General features: G+C 34.0%; 1 protein-coding gene across 2 annotated transcripts in view; it reads right to left on the bottom strand.

Annotated features, from left to right (window-relative positions):
* Positions 1–4344: 4344 nt before the first annotated feature.
* EFR3A (EFR3 homolog A (S. cerevisiae)) overlaps positions 4345–22903 on the bottom strand; it is a 108559-nt gene continuing 90000 nt past the window's right edge. Inside the window, exons 19-23 of one of the 2 annotated variants that reach the window (XM_012648154.1) lie at positions 21377–21468; positions 16210–16258; positions 15325–15428; positions 14770–14819; positions 4345–7249 (exon numbers count right to left, since the gene is read on the bottom strand). In XM_012648154.1, the coding sequence (XP_012503608.1) occupies positions 7144–7249; positions 14770–14819; positions 15325–15428; positions 16210–16258; positions 21377–21468 (401 nt within the window). In that variant the 3' untranslated portion in view covers positions 4345–7143. The remainder of the gene's footprint in view (positions 7250–14769; positions 14820–15324; positions 15429–16209; positions 16259–21376; positions 21469–22903) is intronic. The other variant, XM_012648155.1, reaches the window with a different exon arrangement.

Here is a 22903-nt window from a genome sequence, read left to right as displayed (position 1 = left end):
CCCACCCAGGACACGAATTGCTCCTTTGTCCAGCGTATCCATGCTGTAGACACTACTTACTCTCTAGTCACTTGGTGATCGTCTCAGCTTTCAGATCAACTGTCATGGTATGGCAGCACGTGTGTTTTACTTGATAATGGCCCAAAGTGCAAGAGTAGTAATGCCGGTATATTGTTATAATTATTCTATGTATTATTAGTTATTGTTTTCAATGTCTTACTGTGCCTAACTTATAAACTAAACTATCACAGCTATGCATGTATAGGAAAAAAACATAGTATATATGGGGCTTGGTACTATCTGTGGTCTCAGGCTTCCACTGGAGGTCTTGGAACATATCCCCCACAGACAAGGGGGAACTACTGTACTTCTGTTCTTGTTAATAGCTTCTCAAGAATTTCACTCTGACTGGGCAAAGGCAGGATTCATGCATTCTAGATCCCAGGTAATAATACCATCTTATAAAAAACTCTTGAGTTTATGCTTAACACACTGTAGGGTAGGTTCAGGTTCTGAAGGACCTTGAGCATCTGGCTAAGGAGCAGGCATATTAGGTTTCTCCCCCACCCCCATACAGTAGAGAACCATTAAAGATTTTTAAGCAGAAGTTCTGACCATATGTATTTTAAGAGATGATTTTGTCAGTGTTTAACTGAATCTGAACTTAAAAGTCCTGTGCTGTCTCCCCATTCCCAGCTGTGTGTATTGGAACAAGCACAGATTTCTATCCTGCTTAGTTTTCCCTTCCTGAATCACCACTGTGCAATTTCACTTCTCTCCCCTCGGGCCCATCTTGCTGGTTGCAGAGCAAAGGAAGGGGACAGCCCCACTCTGCTCCAGACAGGTCAGTGAGTGGGGTTAGACCTGAGGAGTTCTAAGGATTCTTCCAGTTCTGACATATTATTACTCAGTAAAAATATTCTTTACATCACAACCACATTATAGACTGAATCATAAAAAGCTAGAGCTGGAAGGAAATTTAAAGATGGTACTTTCCCAGAGGTTACAGGATGCTGATGGCAATTCCTCCCCCCATAGTATAAATCAATAAGGGGTGGAGAGAAATAAAGATTTTTCTTCCACTCTTAGTTCACATGCCTTCTAGTACATTTTCAGATTTCGAATCCTTTTCTTAGAAAATAGTTTGAAAAACGGAGTGGGCAAACACATGAACAAGTAGCTCTTCCTACTTCCTGGTATCTTTTCCTTGGTACCTTTCACAGGCCCTTTCTAAAGTTATGCGTTCCTGGGTGTCTGTTTGGGGCCAGTCACACACTCCCTCTTCCCTGGGACACACTATTCATTTTCAGTTTCAATTATCATCAATATGCTTTTGACTTCCGAATCAATATCCAGTCTCTGAATTTTCAGCCTGAATATTCAACTTTTCACTAATGTTACCTGGATGCCCCTCAGGCACCTTAAATTCAACACATCCCAATTGGGACTCACGTTAGAGTCACTTCCTCAGGAAGCGGAAAGGCTGGCATTAGATGATGGAGATCCCACAATGTTGGGCTAAGAAGTTTGAGTTTTATTTTGTATGAGAAAGTCTGAGAAGCATTTGAAGCAGTACTTCCTATACTTCAGAAAGATCAATCTGGCAGCAAAATAAAAAATAAATTGTAAAGAGCACAGACTAGAGACAACAAGAGGCTAGTGCAGCCTATTTCAATTAAGAGGTAACTGTAAAACAATAAAAAGACGAATCATCCCATTAAAATGGGTAAAAGATTCAGAATAGATATTTCTCCAAGGAGGATATACAAATGGCCAGTAAGCACATGGAAAGATGTTCAGCTTCATCAGTTATCAGGGAAATGCAAATCAAGACAACAATCTTCAGGCTGACTAGGATGGCTATAACAAAAAAGACAAAAAGTTGGCAAGGGTATGGAGAAAATGAAACCCTAGTACGCTGCTGGTGGGAAATGGTGCAGTCACTTTGGAAAAGAGTTTGGGAGTTCCTCAAAAAGTTAAATATAGAGCTACTACATAACCCAGCATTTCCACTCTTAAGTATATATCCAAGAAAAACAAAAACGTATGTCCACACAACAAACCTGTACATAAATATTCACCACAGCATTAGCATAACAGACAAAAGGGAAAACAACCCACATGTTCATTAACCGATGAATGGATAAATAAAATGTGGTGCATCTACACAATGGAATATTTGTTGGCTATAAAATGTAATCAAGTTTTGATAATGTTATAAAATAGATAGAGCTTGAAAACATTATGCTAAGTGAATTAAGCCAGACACAAAAGACCATATATTGCAGGACGGCATTTATAGGAAATGTTCATAATGAGCAAATCTATACAGATAGAAAGCCAACCAGCACTTGCCAGGGCCTGGGGGAAGGGGGAAATCAGGAGTGACTGCTAATGGGTATGTAGTTTCTTTTGGGATGATTTAAGTGTTCTGGAATTAGTGATGATCGATGCTTTGTGAATATACTTAAAAGCCACTGAATTGTACAATATTTAGGGTGAACTTTATGGTATGTGAGTTATATCTCAATAAAGCTCTAATTTTTAAAAAGGAGGCTACTGTGGATTGAGTCGGAGGTCCTGTACCCCTAATGCTCACTTTCTTTATTCATGTAGGTGATTTATAATTACCATGTTTGAGGTTATTACTTTTTACATTCTATTAGGGGCATGGAATGGTATTCCTAATTTTCACATATGCTAAAGTTGATGTCATAATCAAGAGTTTAATAAATGGTCTGGAAACAGCTAGTGAATAAGTGCTAAATTGCACCAGCTCTAATCCCATGTTTCTCATCTGTAAAATACAAGCTTTGAATGAACCTGACTCTAAGATCCCTTCAGCGCTTCAGTTTTTTCAATAAGGAATTCTACAAGCAGAAAGCTGTAACCTTTTCACACAAAGTAGGATTAAAAAAGCAAAAGGGCAGCAAAAAGAATGGTGCGGGATGCATTACAGCCAAAACCACTGAGTAAGATGGGAGAAATGTGAAACTATAAACCAGATGCTCCTAGATTTCATCTTGCTCTTAAATACCAGATGACATGGTGCTATCTTGGAAATCTTTGCCTGACTTAGCGTCCTCTAATCCCCACTTCTCCCTCTAGACCCTGCTGTGATAACTAGTTCCACACAGGCTCCAACTGCCTCAGGGAGGTGGAATGACAATGCTGGCCTTCTGCCCTGCTGCACTTCTGCGTTCTGACAAAGCATTTCTCTGAGAATGAGGCACTGGACTCCTTGCGCAACAGTCACCACTTAAGCACACACAGTCCAGAAATGTGAGCGAGTTGTTAATGCCACAGGGTCACCTCTAATCATGAACAGAAGCCAAAGGATAAGTGCTTTCCCCATTTTCATCTCCTAGGTAGACAGTTCTGAGATTATTTCATGAGACTCCTTAGAATGTCCAATAGGATGGGTCTCTAGGAACACCCCGTGATGGCCAATTAAAAAATAAATCCTCTTAATTGGCTTTTTCTTCTTCCACGTTGGATCACTTCCCAAAGTAATACCTGCACATAAGCGTTGTCTCAGGTTCTAGTTTAGGGAAACTGAGGCTAAGAAAATGCCTTCCAAATAGTCTGACGCAAAGTAAAAAGCAACACTAAGAGACAGAGTTTGATGTTCCACCTTGGCTCTGCTTTTTTCGTTCATTTGAACTTAGTACTTGGAATCAATAATTTATCAGATGAGAGAATGGGTAACAGGATGACAGCAAAGTTGGAATTGGAAAGCAAGCACATGATAGAGTACTCATTTTGTACCTATGGAAACAGGTTCAGAAATGCGGAATGACTAGCCTAAGACTACAAAGCTGAGAATGCTGCCCAGCTTCCTTAGGTCCCAGTATCACGAAGTCAAGGAGGATTATCATTAATAATAAACATTTATTATTAATCTTCTAAGTGGTTCATTTGTTTCTTACAGCTAACTTCAGACGGCAGAACTTACTGTCCTTTTTACAGATGAGGACTTTGTGGCTCAAAGTTCAGTCACTTGCCAAGCCAGGAACTGGTGGGATTCGATTTGAACCAGAGCCTGAGCTCCTTATGCTACACTAATAAATGAGGTTCCTGAACCCCATCAGGATACGATGTCCTGCAGCAAACCAGGGGTGGCACAGGGTACTAAGATACTTTATGAATTTATAGAGCCAGGAGGTAAGGCTGAAAACATAATCGTTAAGACTGATACAGAGATGGCAACTGCGCTTTCGCAAGCACACGCCATGAGCTGAACCTTAGCTGTTTCTTGTCGTGACTAGCAGCTATCATTCTGATATGTCCAATACATGGGAATGAATCCGCCTAGCCACTTTTTTTTTTTACTTAAGCGCTTCATTTTAACTAAAGCAAATATTGAATAAGTTTAATTAAATGTAATAGCTATTATAAAAATGTACTTATACACAAGTAATTCAATTTTTGTTTTATTGCTTACATATGAATTGCACAGTGAATTTTTACATTTGAAAAAAACTTACTTCATTACATTTAATACATATATCAGCATGAATAAGACAAATAGTTCCATTTTCAGACAGAAAGAAGAGAAACATTTTGGGTAGGGGGAGTTAATTGCTGGTAAAGTGTAAATTATTTTAAAAGATAATGAGTTCAGAAGTATTAAGAAGTACGTGTGTGCACGCGCACGTGTATTCAGGTAAACTTCAATGACAATAAAACTATATAAGCAGTCACAGACAACACAAGTATAGAAGGAAAATTTAAATGTTAACTGTTCAATGTCAAGAAAAAAAGAATGATATGAGCAACTGTATAGAGCAAAAAGAAAGATTAACAATTTATTAGGAGTTTTCTATATCTACAAAAATATAGCAGTACAGTGACCTTCAACAAATCCTACACTTTCAGTATTGGAACTGGCTACAACACTGTAGGCACAGCTAGTTCCTACAGAACCCCCTCTCGACATGGACGGGTCAGCCAGACGAGAGATCCATTTCTTGGGAATCCTTGTCAACAAGACCAGTTCAGTAATCCAGGGTATACAGAAGTCTACTGTGATTTAAAACAACAACAAAAACAACAAAACCCCCACAAAACCCAAATCAACAGTTTATAAAGACCAAGAGAAAGGTGTGATAAACATTAATTGCGATGGTTTTCCTTTACATGCAATACATGCAGTTTTAAATCACTGAAAAACACAAAATTTTGTAGAGCAAAGTTTGTTTCACATGAGTGCAAATGAATATATATCTTCTCTTATACTATTAAATTATATTTTTCCATACAAAAGCACACAGTGTTAATCTATAAAATGACATCCAAGTGGATGATGATTGTTTTTGCATGTCCCCCTGCTTAGATTTTTAAAAATGCACAAAAATTAATAGCCTTCTTTAAAAATACCGAAGGAAAAAAGGGAAATTAAAAAAAAAAAAAACATGCAACTTGGCTTATTAACTGGTGAAGCATTTTACCTGATCACGAGGCAAAGTTCCAGTGACAGCTGCAACGGGGCCATTTAGTCCCCCAGTGGTGACTCCACTGTCACTCTGAAAACAAGGTCTTGTTTCTCTATGTTTAATAAACAGCCTAGGATGTTCCAGTACCATTTTACAGGTTTAAATGACTGGATACTTTTTCAAGATGTTGCACTTTGGTTTAAATATGCAAAAATCTTTGAGTATGCTTTTTCTGTTATTATTTCCTTACTTTTTTATTTCTACTAAAGGTGCCCAAATAACCACAAATGCAAAGTTAAAACATCCCATTCTTCACTGCAATATTTAAAAAAAAAAAAAAAAAAAACCAGAAGCTGAAAACTCAATTGTTTTTTGAGCTAGTTTTTGATATGTATATAGTTTTATGTAAAAAGAAATTGAATTTGAAAATGTAGAATTATAAACAGGTGATTTTATAAAAATGTCCTAAGATAATTTTCTAAGAGTTATAAAGAAAGTTATTCATTTTACCATGTGATGGAATTCACTAAAATGTACATAATTCTATGGGCCTGTAAGTGCATGTGTAGAGTGAACCTGTGAGCTTGGTAAATGAAATCAAAAGCAGCTTAAATTGATGAACCTTAGTACACTTGATTACTAAAACATAGGCACTCTTTTCAAATGTAATATAACTAATTCACGACAGAGATGCATACAAGTTATGGTTCAAATCTTACAAATTTAAAGTCTATCTGGGGAATTTTTTGACTATCAGGATCTGAAACAATGCACAATATAAAAATGTAAATTAATGTGCTTTTAATAGAAATCAAAATGTACAGACTCCTCACAGGTGAACTAGTAGCTATTTTAAATGTCTTTTTTTTCCTGTACTAAATATATATCTCATTTAATTCATGGAGCCACAGCAAAATACTACTATAATTTCAAAGCACAGCCTGTAAACTAATACATCTTATGATGTAAAAAATATTGCACAGTTCGGTTCTCCAAGAGTAAGCTCTATGCCTCTCAAGCAGAATGATCAAACTCTTGGCAGGAAACACATTAATACAAGAACTAGATGCTTTAAGGTATGGCAATTTTTAGGGTCATATTGTGGGAATGCTATTCAGTAGATGTCTTATTACTGTGAACAAGATGAGGAATGCCTATCACATGTTATTATAGTAAATGAATAGAGGGACACCTGTCACAACTTATCCAATGTATGGGGACAAAAAGCCATAGAATAGTTTTGCAGGACCAGGATTAGGAATATGTTTGAAGGTATCTGCTTTTGCAGAGAACCAAAACCAAAAGCAATTCTATTTCTAAGCAGTTGTGTAGATGTTTAAGAAATATAGTAGACAATTGAAACATTCTCAATTCTCTGAAGGCTTACTTTTAAAAAAAAATTACATTTGTAAAAAGTTTAAAATATACTGTTTAACAAGGGAATAATATGAGATCAATGTATGTTCAACTTTAAAAGCCAATAAGAACCTCAAAGCAAATTAACATGGCATAAGTCTATCTTCAAAAGTACTCTAAATTATATATAGCTCCAAAACTTCTAATATGGTATGCCAAGCATTTGGTTTAAAGGTAGGTTCCATCATTACTTTCAAGAAGTATGTTAATATGCATTAAGTAAACCCTGAAAGCTCAGCTTGGCCTTAATTTTAAGAGTTTCAAATCCGATGCTGAGGTCTTCATGAGCCACTCAGTACACACACAGATCTGGAAACTTCATCTCATAGACCGGGACAGATTGGTATTGGGCATGCCCAGAAGTAATGGTCAGTGTTCCTGATGGACTGGGAGGAGGACTGTGAAAGAAGAACAAGGCATTGTCAATGGGTGTATTTAAAAGCTGTTCATTTTACAGAGCATTCTATCTACTGTCTGCAAACATCAAAGTTAAGACTCTTTAATTGTAGAGATCAACACTACGTAGTTGCTGGTCAGCTGCAAGGCTGTATGGGAAACAGACCACAGTAGTGTCAAGCTGTTTTTAAGTCTAAAACAGACATTTTCCTTTAAAAATATGTATATGTAATTTTTTATAATGGCATTATACTCTAACCACTCTTGTGAGCTGCTTTATTTCATTAGTAAAAAATTCTTTCATACAGATAATACCTTTTTTAATGACAGCATAGTATTTCATTATAAGGATATATCACAGTTGGTTTAATCCAGGGGACAAATGTAGGCTTGTTTCCATTTTTCATTATTATGAAAAATAATGCTCACAGTCTATTCTTATATACACTTGATTTTATATTGTCTCCTTGGTTTATAGTCTTACAAGTAGAATTTCTGGATCAAAGTAAATGACACATACATATTGTCAGAATATCAACAATTTATACTTTCAGCATTTCATTGTACCTATTCTCTTATACTGTTATAAATAGTGGATACAGTTAATCTCTTTTTTTTTAATCTTTGCCAATCTGGCAATTAAAAGTGAATTTATTCATATTTTTATATTTTTCATTTACTATTAATGATAAATATCTTTGTAGTATCCATTTTATGTTTCTCTGAAAATGTAAATTGCCTCTTTGAATCCATTGCCTCTAATCTTACTCAGATGTTTTTCTCTTATCAGTTTGGGAAACTAATTTTTTTTGTCATGTGATACAAATGCTTTTCTTCAATTCATCACATCATTTAATTCTCAACTTTTCTTTTTTGTCAGATGCTTAAAAATCTTACAACAAAAATCAACTGTTTCCTTATGATTTCTAGTTTTTGAGGTGTGGTAAGAAAAACTTTTCCCCAAACCAAGATTACAGAAAATACTTCCATATAAATTCTAGAGTTTCTAAGTTAATTTGTCTACCTTAGTAAAAGAAATCAAGTAGGAATCCTTCCCATTCATCCCTCCGCCCCCACCCATTGCTGGTCAACAGTTTTTAGCAGTTGCCCAAACAACATTAACTAACATTTGCTTTTTTTCTTGAAAATCTGAAATCTTATCTTTACTACAGATACTTTCTATATCAGAATTTTCCTCTATTCTACTTACCCATACATAAGTCCAACCTGTTGTAAGTACCAAAGATCACATGTTTTCCTACCAAGTGAGGCAAAGGCTCCCTCGTTTTTTCCCTACGGCATTTTCCTGACCGCTCTTGCATGTGTGTTCTTTCACACTGCCCTCAGCATCACTTGTTCAAATATAAAAACCAATTCTTTTACTAAAACAATAGATTAATCTGCAGAGAACTGATGTCTTCATGATATTAACTTCCTATTCAAAAACAAGATATGAGTTTCTATTATATAATATTCTTAAGCATATTTTGGAGGTTTATAGCTACTTCGTATAAGTCTTAGTTCTTTGAGTTTATTAACATTTTATGGTTAAGAATTTTTCATTTTAATTAATAAATGCACAAATATTAACTTCGTATAATTATTTTTTAACTGTAAATTGTCTTCAATTGTTAATTCATTTAGTTTGCTCTCTTATATTTCCCTGATAATCTATTTTTGGTAACCCCATAATAATTTTTGCAATTGTTTTTCCAACATTTGTAATATCCTCTTAAATTTTTTATTGAGGGATAATTTTCAGAGTGAAATGCACCGATCTTCAGTGTACTCTTTGATAAGAACTGAGAAATGTAAACACCCATGAAAATCATAGCCCAATAAAGATAGTGAACACTTTTATCACCAAAGGTTTCCTTGTGTCCCTAACCAGTTTATTTCTCCCCACCCCACATAGTATACACGTACACCCACATCCAACAACTATGTTTTGATCTCCATAACCTAAGATTAGTGGCACTTGTTCTCAAGCCTCACAGGAATGGGTCTATACAGGCTCTGCAAATGTTTCATACAGGCTATACTCTTTTATGATTCCTTTTACTTAATGTTTTTTAGATTTATCCAAAAGATGCAGCCTTTTAAATTGCTGAATGGTATTTCACTCTATTAAAAATACCATTTGTCTATCTGTTCTCCCATTGATGGACATTTGGCAATTATGAATAAAGCTGTTATAAACATTCATATACATGTATTTTTGTGAATATAAGTTATCATTTCTCTGGGTAAATATTGAGAAATGGGACTGCAGGATTATGAGCAGGTACAAGTTTAATTTTATAAGAAACTGCTAAAGTTTTACAAAATGGTTTGTACCATTTGATACTCCATGAGCAAGGTGTGAAAGTTCTAGTTGGTACACATCCTCATCTACATTTTGGATTTTCAGTGTTTTTACATTTAGCCATTTTAATGGGTGTGAAAGGGTATCTCATTATCATTTAAATTTTCATTTCCTTCTTGACTAGTGATATTGAACACTTTTACATGTGCTTATTGGCTATTTAAGTAATGTTCCTTTCTTGAAATATCTGTTCTTTTGCCCATTTTAAAAACTGTCCTTTTATTTTTGAGTTATAGGAGTTCTTTGTCAGATATTTATATTGTGCATGCTGTATTGTCTCACAATCTGTGGCTTGCCTTTTCATTTTCTTAATGGAGTCTTTTAAGGTTAAGTTCTTAATTTCAATAAAGCCCAATTTATCAATTTTGTTTAGTGTTTTGTGCAACAGTAAGAAATCTTTGCTTACTTCAAGACTGGGAAGATTCTCTCGTATATTTCCTTTTAGAAGTTTTAGTTTTTACATTGACATTGATGACTAAAATTTAATCAATTTTTGTGTTTGGTGGAAGGTGAGGAACTGAGATCAATATTTTTCCTTTAGGTTATCCAGTTGTTCCAGGACATTTGTTGAAAATATTTTCTCCATTAAATTGTTTTGATTCCTTTATCAAAAATCACTTACGTTTGGGATGATTTCTGGACTCTCCTGTTATCTTGATCTCTTTGTGTATCCTTATGCACATAATGTTTTGATTACTTTGGCTTTAAAAATTGTCCTAAAATTAAGTAATATAAATTCTTCAAATTTATTTTTCTTTTTAAAGACAGTTTACCTACTCTAGGTCCTTTACATTTCCATATAAATTTTAAAATCAATTCATAACGATTTACAAAAAAGTCTGCTGGGGTTTGATTAGGATTCTGTTAAAGCTATTCTATAGATCAACTTGAAAGAAACAGCATGTATAGCCAGGTGTTGTGGCATGTGCCTAGAGTCCTAGCTCCTTGGGAGGATTGTTTGAACCCAGGAGTTGGGGGTTACAGTGAGCTCTGATCACGCCACTGCATTTAGGCCTGAGTAACAGAGTGAGACCCTGACTCTTAAAAAATAGACAAACAAACAAAAAAAACAAAACCCAGCATGTAAGTAATATTTAATCTTTCAATCCATAAACATGGTATATCTCTCCTTTGTTTAGGTCTTCTTGAATTTCTTTTGGCAATGTTTTGTATTTGTAACAGATGTTACATATTGTTAAATTTATGGCTAAATATTTTAATTTCTTTCAATGCTATGTTTTAAAATTTCCTCCAACTGTTTGTTGCTAACATGTAGACATTGAATTTTAAATACTGACCTTGAATCCTGTGACTTTACTAAATTCACTTAATTCATTTATTAACTAAGATAGAGTTTTTACTGTTGTTGCTGGTTACTTAGATTTCCCACATGCGCAACCATGTTATCTGTGAAAAGACAGTTTTCATTCTTCCTTTCCAATCTTTTAAGTTCCCTTCTATTCCTAATTTTCTGACTTTTTATCATATATGAATGTTGAATTTTGTCAAATGCTTTTTTCTATAACTACTGGAGTAATTATGTGACTTTAATTTTTTTATTGTGTTAATATGGTGAATTATGCTGATTTTCTAATGTAAAACTTGGTTTTCTCACAGTAACCCCATTTACTTAGGACATATCATCAGTTTTATATATTTGTTAATATTTTGATGAGGGTTTTTGTGACTATATTTATGAGGGATATTTGTCTATAATTTTATTTTCCATGTAATATTCCTGTCTTATTTTGTTATTGAGGTTATGCTAGCCTCACGAGTCACAAAATGTTTCCATCTCCTCTATTTCCTGAATATGTTCAAAACTGGTATTATTTCTTGCATAAATGTTTGAAAAGTAAGTAGTGAAGCTAAATGCATTTCCTTGTAGGATGCTTTTACCCACAAATTTATTTAACAGTTATAGGGTTATTTGTATATTTTATTTCTTCTTCTATCAGTTTTCATAAGTTGTTCCCTTCAATGATTTTGTCCATTTCATCTAAATTGTCGCAATTTACTGGCATAAAATTGTTTATGATATTCCTTTATTACCTGTAGAGAGGTCCCTCTTTCATTTATAATATTGGTAATTATAAATTATTTTCTCTTTTTTCCTTGATCACTTTTGCTAGAGGTTTATCAATTTTATCAACTGTTTCAAAAAATAAACTTTCAGCTTTGTTAATTTTTTCCATTGTCTAGTTTCTATTTCATTGATTTTTGCTCTTTGTTATTTCTTCTATCTACTTAATTTGGCTTTATGTTTTTCTTCTTTCTCTAATGTCTTACACAAGTTATTAGTTCACTGGTTTTAGATCTTTCTTCTTTGTAAACATAAGCATCTAAAGATATAAATTTCTTCCTGAGCACTGTTTAGCTGCATCCCATAGAATTTTGATATGTGCTTTCTGTATAAAATGCTTTCTAATTCCTCCTGTTAATGCTTCTTTGATCTATGAGTTATTTATGTCTTTTAATTTCCAAATATTTGAAATTTTTCTAGATATATTAATGAATTATAATTTCTTGTGTAGCTAGAGAACATATTCAACATGTTATCAGTCTCTTGACATTTGCTTATACTTGTCATATAGCCCTACATTGGTCTATATTTGTGAATGTTTTATGTGTACTTCAAAAAGAATCTACATTCTGCAGTTTAGTACTGTATTCTGTAAAGCCTATTTAAATTTGTCAAAACTGTTCAAATCTTCTATATTCCTTTCTGAATTTTTGTTTTCTTGTTGGTTATGCATTAATACTTTTGTGAGAGAAAGGTTAAAATTTTCAATTATAATAATGCAAAGAAATAGGAAACTACAGTGAGAATAAATAGCCACCCCCACACATTTTCTTCTAAACTAATTAATATATGTATCTTTTCCTTTAAATCCTTGGACATGTGTATGTGTGTGTCTCTGTGCATATTGTTTTAAGGGACTAGACTACTATTTCCAGTAACGGGGTCATCTGTGAGGCTATTTATTCTCACTCTGTTTTACTGCTTCTTTGCATTTCTTATGTTTTTTTTAGCCATATTCAGTTCACAGTAAATGAAATAACAGTGGGGGCTAAAGTATAATATTGTTTGTTTTGTTTCTTTTCTGGTGAATACACTCTTTCCTCTGATGGTTGGGTAAAGCAAATTAACAATAAGAAACATATGGGCCGGGTGTGGTGGCTCATGCCTATAATCCTAGCACTCTGGGAGGCCGAGGCGGGCAGACTGAGCTCAGGAGTTCGAGACCAGCCTGAGCAAGAGCGAGATCCCGTCTCTACTAAAAAAAAATAGAAAGAAATTAGCTGGACAACTAAAAATATATATATATATAAAAATTAGCCAGGCATGGTGGTGCATGCCTGTAGTCCCAGCTACTCGGGAGGCTGAGGCAGAAGGACTGCTTGAGCCCAGGAGTTTGAGGTTGTTGTGAGCTAGGCTGACGCCATGGCACTCACTCTAGCCTGGGCAACAAAGCGAGACTCTGTCTCAAAAAAAAAAAAAAAACCAATAAAAAACATATGGGACAGAAACAAAAAATTCTGAAGGCACACTATGAAGTCTGTTCCATTTCTCTGTATCATGTAAACTATCCCAGGACTGCTACTTCCTAACTAGGTGACCTTGGATAAACTACCTAACTTTTATGTGTCTCTGTTTACATACTTGTAAAATGAGAATAATCACTACATATTTTTAGGTCTGTTGCAGATATTAAATGAAATAATGTACTTTAGCACAGTTTCTAGAACAACATAAATATTCAATAAATGTTAATATTAGTAGTAAGTGTTCAATAAATGCTAAATATGAGTATTAGTTATATTACCAATAAGACAGAATTAGTTATAACATTTATCCTAAAATATTAAATCCACATAGTTACATTAGTGTGACTAAATATAGCATGGCGATCCTGGCAATGATCCTTTTAAAAACATGGTTTGTGGATTTGAATTTTGACTTTGCCACTCACTAGCTGTCTGACCTTCAGCAAGTTACTTTACTTCTCTAAGCCTTGGTGTCTTCACCTGGAAAATGAAAAAAATTGCATCTACCTACTTTTAAGGGTTGTGATGTGGATTAGCAGAAGTAACAGATATAAACCCTACAGCGTAAGATCAAGTACATAGTAGACATTTAGTATTACAACTCAGTAAATGTCGATACCCAGCAATTTTCTCTGAATCCCAGGTCTAGCATATTGCATATTTAGTCTGATTCTCTGTCCTGAAATTTTGTAAATGAGTGATTCTCAACTTAAACAGGGTGGTAGGAAAGGGAGGGAAGTGACTATAATAAGATGCAATACTGATAAAAATGTGCCTTGTGTGTGAAAGCAGAAAAAAGGCTGAAATAAAAAAGCAAGTAGACTAGAGCATTTCCCTGTCTCCTTCATTTATCAGATAAAGGGACTGAGGCAAAACAGAATTAATCAAGTTAAAGATATAAAAGATACAGCTGATGTAGACAAAAATTCCAGAAGCATATATATCTATGGCTCCTCTACTGGACCACCTTTCCCTAGGGCCATGTTCACAATGAAGTCAATATAAGACTACGTAGCTCTTTCTTTAAATGGAACCTAGAATGTGCCTCTCCCTCCTTCATGTGCTGTATTACTTAATAACAGACACAGGATAATCAAAGTATGTTAGATACCCTATGTTTTGAAGCATAATAATTCATAACAGGACACAAATAGAAATGATGTAGGAAAGCTAAGGGAATGTTCAACAATTCAAATGAGTCATTTGCATAGGTAGACGCATTACTGCCATTAAAAGAACTGTGAGGTTGAAATGTAGTTTTTGAAGGTCAAAACAGTTAAATAAATATAAGCAACTTTCTGGTTAAACTTAATGTTAGAATACAGGACTTTCAAATTACCCAGATGTCCTTATTTGACATTGATTAGGAAAGAATAAATGATCTAAAAAAGCTAGAAAAGCTAGAGGACAACTGTACAAGACGTGGTATCAGATTCCACCTAGTAAACAGAATGACTATTTAGACAAAGGGTTACCTACGTGATCTTGGGCTTATCCTAAATGAAAAGCACAATTACTTAAACATGATCAGTCACAAATTTACGGTAGTCTAACAGTTTCAATTTTGTTTCTGTTGTGTTATCGCTGTTGTAGTAACAAAATCCTTACCGTATGGTGAGTTCCAATATTTGAGCAAGTCTATCGTGAAGCAAATTTGCCTGCAAAAAAGAAAAAAATGTTAAGAAAGACTTATTTTCTAAATACCCATATGTAATCATATGAATGTTATTTAAAGGACGAAGCGTAAGTGTAACTATAAAGCTGATGAACTATTAAGTATAGAATGCTTTAATGTTTTGGTTTGATCTGTTTCATTGGAATTTAATGTAAGGCTACCTTTTTTTCCTTTCCTAGTCTCACTGCTAAAAATACAGTGACAAACACACAAAATATCCACAGCGAAATCACAGCCAAAAAAAAAAAGTATCAAAGCAACAACAATCATTAATATTTAGTTTGGGATCTGCCATTTCCATCAGCTTACATCACATAAAGAAATTACTTAGGCTTCACAGGTATGCCTTCAAATTTTTCGGTCTGTATTACATTTCCTTCCGTTCTGTTGAGCTGCCTAGAGCTTGGAACTTACTAATCAATTACCAAGAAAGAGTTTCCATAAAACTACACTCCTCCATGACCTATCTAAACCATTTGTTCACTTACTTTAGATTCACATTGTGCTGCTATTTCTTCGAAAGGTGCTTTCTGAAACTTCTCTATCACAAGACGCCGCTTTTCCTTTTCTTGCTCTTCCATTCCATTGGTATCTACATAAATGTTTAAAAACACTTACTAGAAGGAATACAGAATTTCATAGAACTCTGTTAATGACCATAAGAGTCAATCATCTGTCAACCGAAACTAAGGAAAATTTACAGGGATACTTTTAAAATGAAAAAAATCAAAAGGCATCACATCCTTGAACTGTCTTAAGGCTATAAAGCACACATATAAAAAACTGAAAATATAGGGATTAAAACAAGAGAGCACAAGACCCTCTTTAAGAGAATCTTTATCTCTCTTACCAAAAACAGACAGGAGAATGGTAATTTCCTATAAACGAAACTACTTTAAGGTCCTTCCTGAAGGATGATTATTTTATGAATAACTACGCCTTTGCACTACGTGGTACTAAATATTTGCGAAACTGAATCTTGATGTTGAGTATAATAATTAAAATACAGATGGGGTCATTTGGAACCATGTTGTCTTAGCCATTTCCATTCATTTACCACAGTTTGAAATGGGATTTTTTGTCTTAAGATGATGTATATTCTGACCAAGTTTTTGAGATAGTAAATTAATATATGTGTTTTTGACACCACTAATATGTCTATTTAAGAATATGACTATGATGAGACAAGACAATTTTAAAAGCCTAAATAATGTAGCTAAATAAACGATATTTATATAGAAACAAACAGGGTTTGTTTTTTTTTTTTTTAATTTTATTTGTGTTTTTGCCATGCTGCCTGTACTTATTCTGGCATATAAAAAAGTACCAAGATAAAGCGAGTTAGGAGTGCTAACAAGTGCCAAGTATCTCACCAATTGCTTTCTTTAATGCTTCAAAGGTGATTTCTTCAGTGTTACTAACCTAGAACAAAGTAATTTAAAGTAAAAAAAAAAAAAAGTTAAGACAGGTCAATATAAATAATACCTTCACCTAGTTATAAGTCATCTAAGAACTTTTACAAATTTGTTTTCTATTTTGTGTTGGTTTGAGTTGTGATTATACTTCACAATATTAAACCTCTACTTTTTTTATTCATTCTAACAATGCCTACTGCAGTGGTTTCCCAAATTAAGTCTATAGATTAGTGTTAAACTGGCAGAATTAGCATCCCCTAGGCAACAAAATCATCCTTGAATTATAGAACTTAATTTTTAGTAACATGACGTGCAACAAGATTTGAGTCCCACTGACTGAACTATGCATCATAAGTAAACAATGTTTTGAGACAGTCAAGGCTGAAATTATATATAAATCCATTTTTAGCCATGTGATAAATAAGAAGTACTTATAGCCTCTAAAATTTTGGCATCACATACAGTTTACAAATCAAAAATAAAATAAACTAAGATTGTAAATAGTTTAAAAGTAAGAATCATTACTTTGGGAAATGTCCAATAAGTATAGTTAATTAACATCTTACAATAAGCACATTCTGGATCTTCTAAGGTCAACCACCAATTTTTAGTCTCTGAAAATGCCCTATAACTTGAGGCTCTCAAATCTCTCTCTTGCTTTGAGATATGTAAAAGGTATGAAATCAACTGCTTTATGATAAAAAAAAAAAAGTCAATAATACTTTTTGTGGCATAAGCACATTTTCAGAAGAAATAATATATCCAGTTACTATAGTATCTCTGAATACAAATTAAGAAACAACATATGAGTACTTGCCTGGAACTCTGGTCATCCCTAATTTTAGCTCATGAGCTTCTTTTGCTAAGCCTAAAGCAGCAAGACTAATGAAAGCAAAAGACTTCATGCTTTGCACCTTAGCTTCTCTGTAATACAAAGGCTTTAGCTGGAAGTCAAGCAGCAAGAGTTCCACTACCTCAGTTTCTCTACTGAGGGTTCATATTTCTAGTTGAAGTCAGATTAAACTTGGGATTCTTCAGTTCCTTTGTTCTAGATATTTGGAGCAGATATACAAGATTAGGCTCTGGCTAGTCAATTATTTGTACCTAGAAGCAATCTAGTACTTCAATGAAAAAAAGAACCCGCTTTTGTTCTTAGAATTGGCTAAGAGCTTTAGACTTTTGAGAAAGAACTATGGTACAGGAGAAAGAACATAGAAGTTAGAAAGCTAACATTCTTGTTACATATAATTTTTACTTATTACCTGTTCAATCTTAGGTAAATAAAAAGCTAAAGTGCCTTACCCTACTTACTCTTCTTCTCTGTTTGTTCTTGTTTTAATTTAGATGAATTACGATACAGTTTCCTGCCATCAAGAACCTCCAAATCATTCTGCCTTTTTTTTTTAACCTCCTTTCTCGAATTCCCTGCAAGTCATCTGCTGGTCTATCCATTCTACTCTAGACTAGTATACTCCTGCCCTCCCTCCAGCCGGGCTGCTGTAGTTTAGAGCCTCGCTGTATCACTTGTGGACTACTACAAGGATCTCTTAACTGGCCTCCACCTCCAGTCTCTTTGCAATTTAGTCTTGTCACACTCCAGGGATTCCTTTTATGAAAGCATAGCCTGAATTTCAGTGTTTCCCAACTTCCTACCAAATTACATACAAAGCCCTCAGCCTGGTGATAAAACCTTCTAAAATTTGGCTCCAATCTTATTTCCTACTCTTCCCTTTTGTGAATCATTTTTTTTAAAGACCAATTGCTTTATACTAGCATTTAATGATTCATATTTTTATACAATGTACCTGCTAAATACAAGCTACCTACTTTATTTGGTGTTCTACCAAACTACAGTCTGTTCTAGCTCTAGAGGAAAACTTAGTCATGAGGTAGTTATGGAGAAATGGTGCAAAGGCACCATCCTAAAGGAGCTTCAACATTCCTTTTACTATCTGTGACTTTTGCTTTAAAGCATGATTTATGACTCTAACCTAGACTACAGAACACTCTTAGGCCTGCATAAAATCTGCTATTCATCTTTTCTAATCAGAGTAGTTTGTTAAGTCACGTCCACTGATACCTCAGTAACTGGACAGCATCTGGCACAGCAGGTTGTGACTAATATAGACTGGATGTTAACACATACACAGGTTTCTCTAGTTGTATTTAGGAAAAAGGTAGGAGTACATATGCATAAAACAAAGATCTTTTATTTGTTCCAGAATAAACAATCCTTTGCAGCCAATTAGTGACTTAATTTTGTACAAAGAAATTTAACAGGTACTCCAAATTTAATATATATAACATCCTATCCATACCCCTAAATAATTAAGCACTTACTATACCTTTTAGAGAGGAGAATCATGTGTTGATTTCAGGTTTTACTCATATCCATTATGCTTATATAAGAAATCAAAGAATCATGCCTATAGTGTTTTATTCTATTAGTCAAGGTGATAATTTTATCTCAGGAGGCAGAAATACCTCTATTCTATTTAAGTCATTTATCTTCTTGAATACCTTGATTTAATTTGGGTATCTTTACATATGGGGTATGTGTATATACATGTATATGTGTGCATATGTACATACACAGTTGACCCTTGAACATAGGTTTGAACTGCATAGATACATTTATATGCAGATTTTCTTCCTTCTCTGCCACCCCTAAGACAGCAAGAATAACCCTCCCTCTTTCTCCTCTCCCTCAGCCTTCTCAATGTGAAGATGACAAGAATCAAGACCTTTATGATGATCCACTTCCACTTAATGAATAGGAAATATATTTTCTCTTCTTTATGATTTTCTTAATAATATTTTCTCTTCTCTAAGCTTACTTTATTGTGAGAAGACAGTATGCAATACTTACAGCATGCAAAATGTATGTTAATTGACTATGTTATCGGTAAGGCTCTGGTCAACACTAGGCTTTTAGTAAACTTCTGTGGGAGTCAAAAGTTATATGTAGATTTTTGACTATGCATGGGAGTGGGTGGGCAGTGCTCCTAAGTCCTGTGCTGTTCAAGGGTCAATTGTACACACATATACACATCTCTTTTTATATATGGCTAATTTTTAGAAAAAGTTCACTGAGTGATTCTTGGTGGGCCAAGGTGTGAATTGTGAATGTTAGAACTGACATACCTCAAGTGGACCAGGTACTTCAATAGATTATAGTAACAATTTGAATCTATCTAGGGAAAACAGAAGTTTGTTAGATGGTCTCCATCTAAACAACCTTCTGACTGTCTCTCTTTTTGTTAAGTTACAAGCTTTAAAAGCAAATATATCTGTGGACAAACCGGGATCATGTATGTAAAATTTCAAATAATTTTGATAAAATAAAAGTAATTTTTATGAGCAATTTTTCTTATCTGATTCATTGTAAGCAAATAGTTTGATATTTTGTTACACCATTAACTGGTGAATACCTAACTGATGTGAATTTCTCCTGTCCATGCTATGAAATTAATTAGTTTAGCCTAGTAGGTAATGTTATTCTGGTACTTGAACAAATATTTCTAACATACAAAAGCAGATTCCACAATGGTAAATGAATTTGAAACTCAAATGTGCTCAAGTAAATGTGATACGAAACTGCACTTAACTTTCCAGATGTTCAGTGTGAGGCATATTTAACTTAGGACTTATAGTAAACAGAAAACAACAGGACCTTTAAAAAGTTAACCAATATATTAATGGGCTTTCAATGTAAAATTTGTGTCAAGAATCTTTCTCCTACATTAGGTCTTTATGCAATTGTTTTTTCAGGTCATTTTATCAAAATAGATTGATTCTTTGCACTAGTTTCACGTGCTATATATATATTTTCAAAGAAATAAAAACAGCTAACAAAAGGAGAATGGAAAACTATCAGTCAAAAACATACATTGCACTCTTGACAAAATTAGGTCTGTAAACTAAGGCTTTGGATGAATTTCTTCAGACAGAACTAGTAAAATACTCTTACTAGTAAGAAATGTATAAATAAAAATGGCTTTGAAGAGGTGAATTGAAGAAATATGATTTTTATTAAGACTTAAATTGGTAAGGCACTTTAAACCAGACATAATGCCCTAAGTTTCCAAATGAGCAATAACTGCCTCTTCAACTATTCTTGATGCTCTGCTAATTTCTTAACAGAACTGATTAACTCTACATAAGGGGGAGTTGAATGGCATAGAAATTGTAAGTTAGTTGGCTGGATCCTGGCCACCAAATAGTTTTAATACCTGAAGACGAACTGGAAGGCGGGGGAAGAAAGAAACCTGATAGAGCATAAATTCAGACAACTTCCTTTCCCTTTTTTTCATGTGTGTATTCTTTTAATTATTTATATTGCACCAGTGAGAAATAATACCTAGGAAGGCAAAAACAGATAAACTACAAGGTGGAGGCTGACTTGACATGCTGGCATTTTGGCATTTTCAGTTGACTATCAAAAAATTCTTTGGTGATTTATGTGGAATAAGTCCTAGAGAATACTGGCTGCTTTTTCTTCCTATTACTCAGGAGGGTACACTCTTGTGCTCTATTGAAACAGGACAACAGCATTAAATCTATGATGTTTCAAATAAGCCATGTCCTTAAAGAGTATATAGTTCACTGATATAGAGTAAGCTACATCCAATTCATTATATTTACTATTCAGAATAAAAAATTTTTTCATAGATGAAGTTTTGAAACTTGCGAGCATTTGATTTCACATGTGGATGTATAATTTCACTATTCCTATAATTTATGTTTCATAAATTTTTAAAAATAAACAGGATCTAGAGGGCCTGTGAGACATGACAGGTCTGTTTGTGTAACATTTCTTACAACAAAAATCTTAGTTATGCTTCACAGTTCCTTTTAGTACACTGAATTACAGTGTGAAATGTGACAATGTCATAACTCATAGTGTTAAGTTTTAGTATCTTTATAAACAGCTGAAATGAGTTCAGTAAAATAAGTTATAAATAAATTGAAAGCTAAATCAGATTAATTTCTACTAACGATTTACTTGATTTAAGGATAATTTAGAGCTGTATTTTCTCCTGTTTTACAGTGTACAAGGCAAAACCTTCTTTTAAATGGTATCTATCTCAAGACAGTAGTCTACCATAAACTTTCAGCAACTTACCACATCATCGGAAGGAACGTTGTTGGATAAAATATCTACTTGAATGGATACGGTGTCCACGATACTTTTTCTTCTAGAAAGTCGATCTTCATCTGAAATAAAAATTGTTTCCCCCCATTATTTGTTAGAAATGTTATGTTGATTTTCATTTATAAACTCTACTTATTTCAGATTTCAAAAAAATTCTGAAAATTAAGAGTTTGTCTTCTTTGCTCTTTCTAAATATATAAAGTAGTGTGTTCTCAGATTTTTATATTTCATGAAGCAGATTAAAAAATAAAATTGATGGGGTAAACCAAAATAAAGTTATCAGTTTCTTACTTTTCTAAAAGGGGCATTTAGAATATCAACATCGCTACCTAATAGTTTAATAAAAAAGTCAACGTAACACCAAAAGGAGGAAATGCATAATCTAAATTGGATATACACAGCCTAACTGAAAGCTTACAATATTGCCCTTATACCTATAATGCTTTCATAATCAGTGAAAGCTATTAACTCTGGTTCTAGGATGGCAGTTTGGGAACCAATGTCTAAAAGTGTTCACAGTATATTAAATTTTGTGGATTGAAATAATTTGTTGCTTCAATTAATCATCTCCTTCTCCATCTTTCCAGTCACTCGTCTCCAATGGCTTTTGCTCTTTTGCTTTATAATTTGATAACCTGTCCGGAAAAACTTTCTCTTTACCTCAATGATCTAACTAATCTACTTTTCTGCCTTTTTTGCAAACTTGTTTGCATAGTCTGAACCAATGGCTCTGATATTTCACTACCGACTCTTCTGAAGCCCTGCAATTATAACCACTCTTGTGATAACGTTTTCTCATAAAACTCTACTGTCCTCCAAATCACTAAATTCAATAGCTATTCCTAGCCCATTTTCTGCTTAACCACTTCACAGAAATCTAAATTTGTTGATTAAAATGTCCTTCCATATATTCTTTTCTACTTCCACTTTTCTACTTTAGCATTTAATATTCAATAAATCTATTATGTGATTAGAGACCATGTTAGGTTTAATGGACAGTTTGCTGAATACATAGTCTATACCCTCAATGAAGCTTATAGTATAACAGGGAAGACAGAAAATAAAAAAAGAAAAAAGAAAAAAAAAACAAAAACTACACAAATAATAAAGTATAGACGGAGAAAGTACAGGGTGCTATGAGAACATCTAACAAACATGGTTACATCAGGAAAAAGGAAGACACTTTAAGTATGCCAATACATAGAACTAGAGGCTTATTCAAACTTCGGAGAGCTGGGTTAAATGTGGCGAGCCATAAGACATTCTCCTGCAGCACGGAAATGGGTCATTCTTAAGAAGCTCCCAGAAGCTTCAAGTTTGCCGTCTGCCCATTTGGATGTCTATAACAGTCTTTGAAGGATAATAGCTTCTCCTCTTCTATTTTCAAAATTTTGTGTGAGTGCTTTTCATTTTAAGTCTCTAACTCAGAACCACATGAAGGAGAGGATTCTGGAAAACACAGTTCCCGATATTTCCTCTGTGATGCAGAATAAAATT

This window comes from Propithecus coquereli, unplaced genomic scaffold, assembly GCF_000956105.1.
Source record: "Propithecus coquereli isolate 6110/MARCELLA unplaced genomic scaffold, Pcoq_1.0 Scaffold28, whole genome shotgun sequence".
NCBI lineage: Eukaryota > Metazoa > Chordata > Mammalia > Primates > Indriidae > Propithecus > Propithecus coquereli.
The sequence above is the reverse complement of the archived record's forward strand: the minus strand, read 5'-3'. Positions and strand labels throughout refer to the sequence as shown.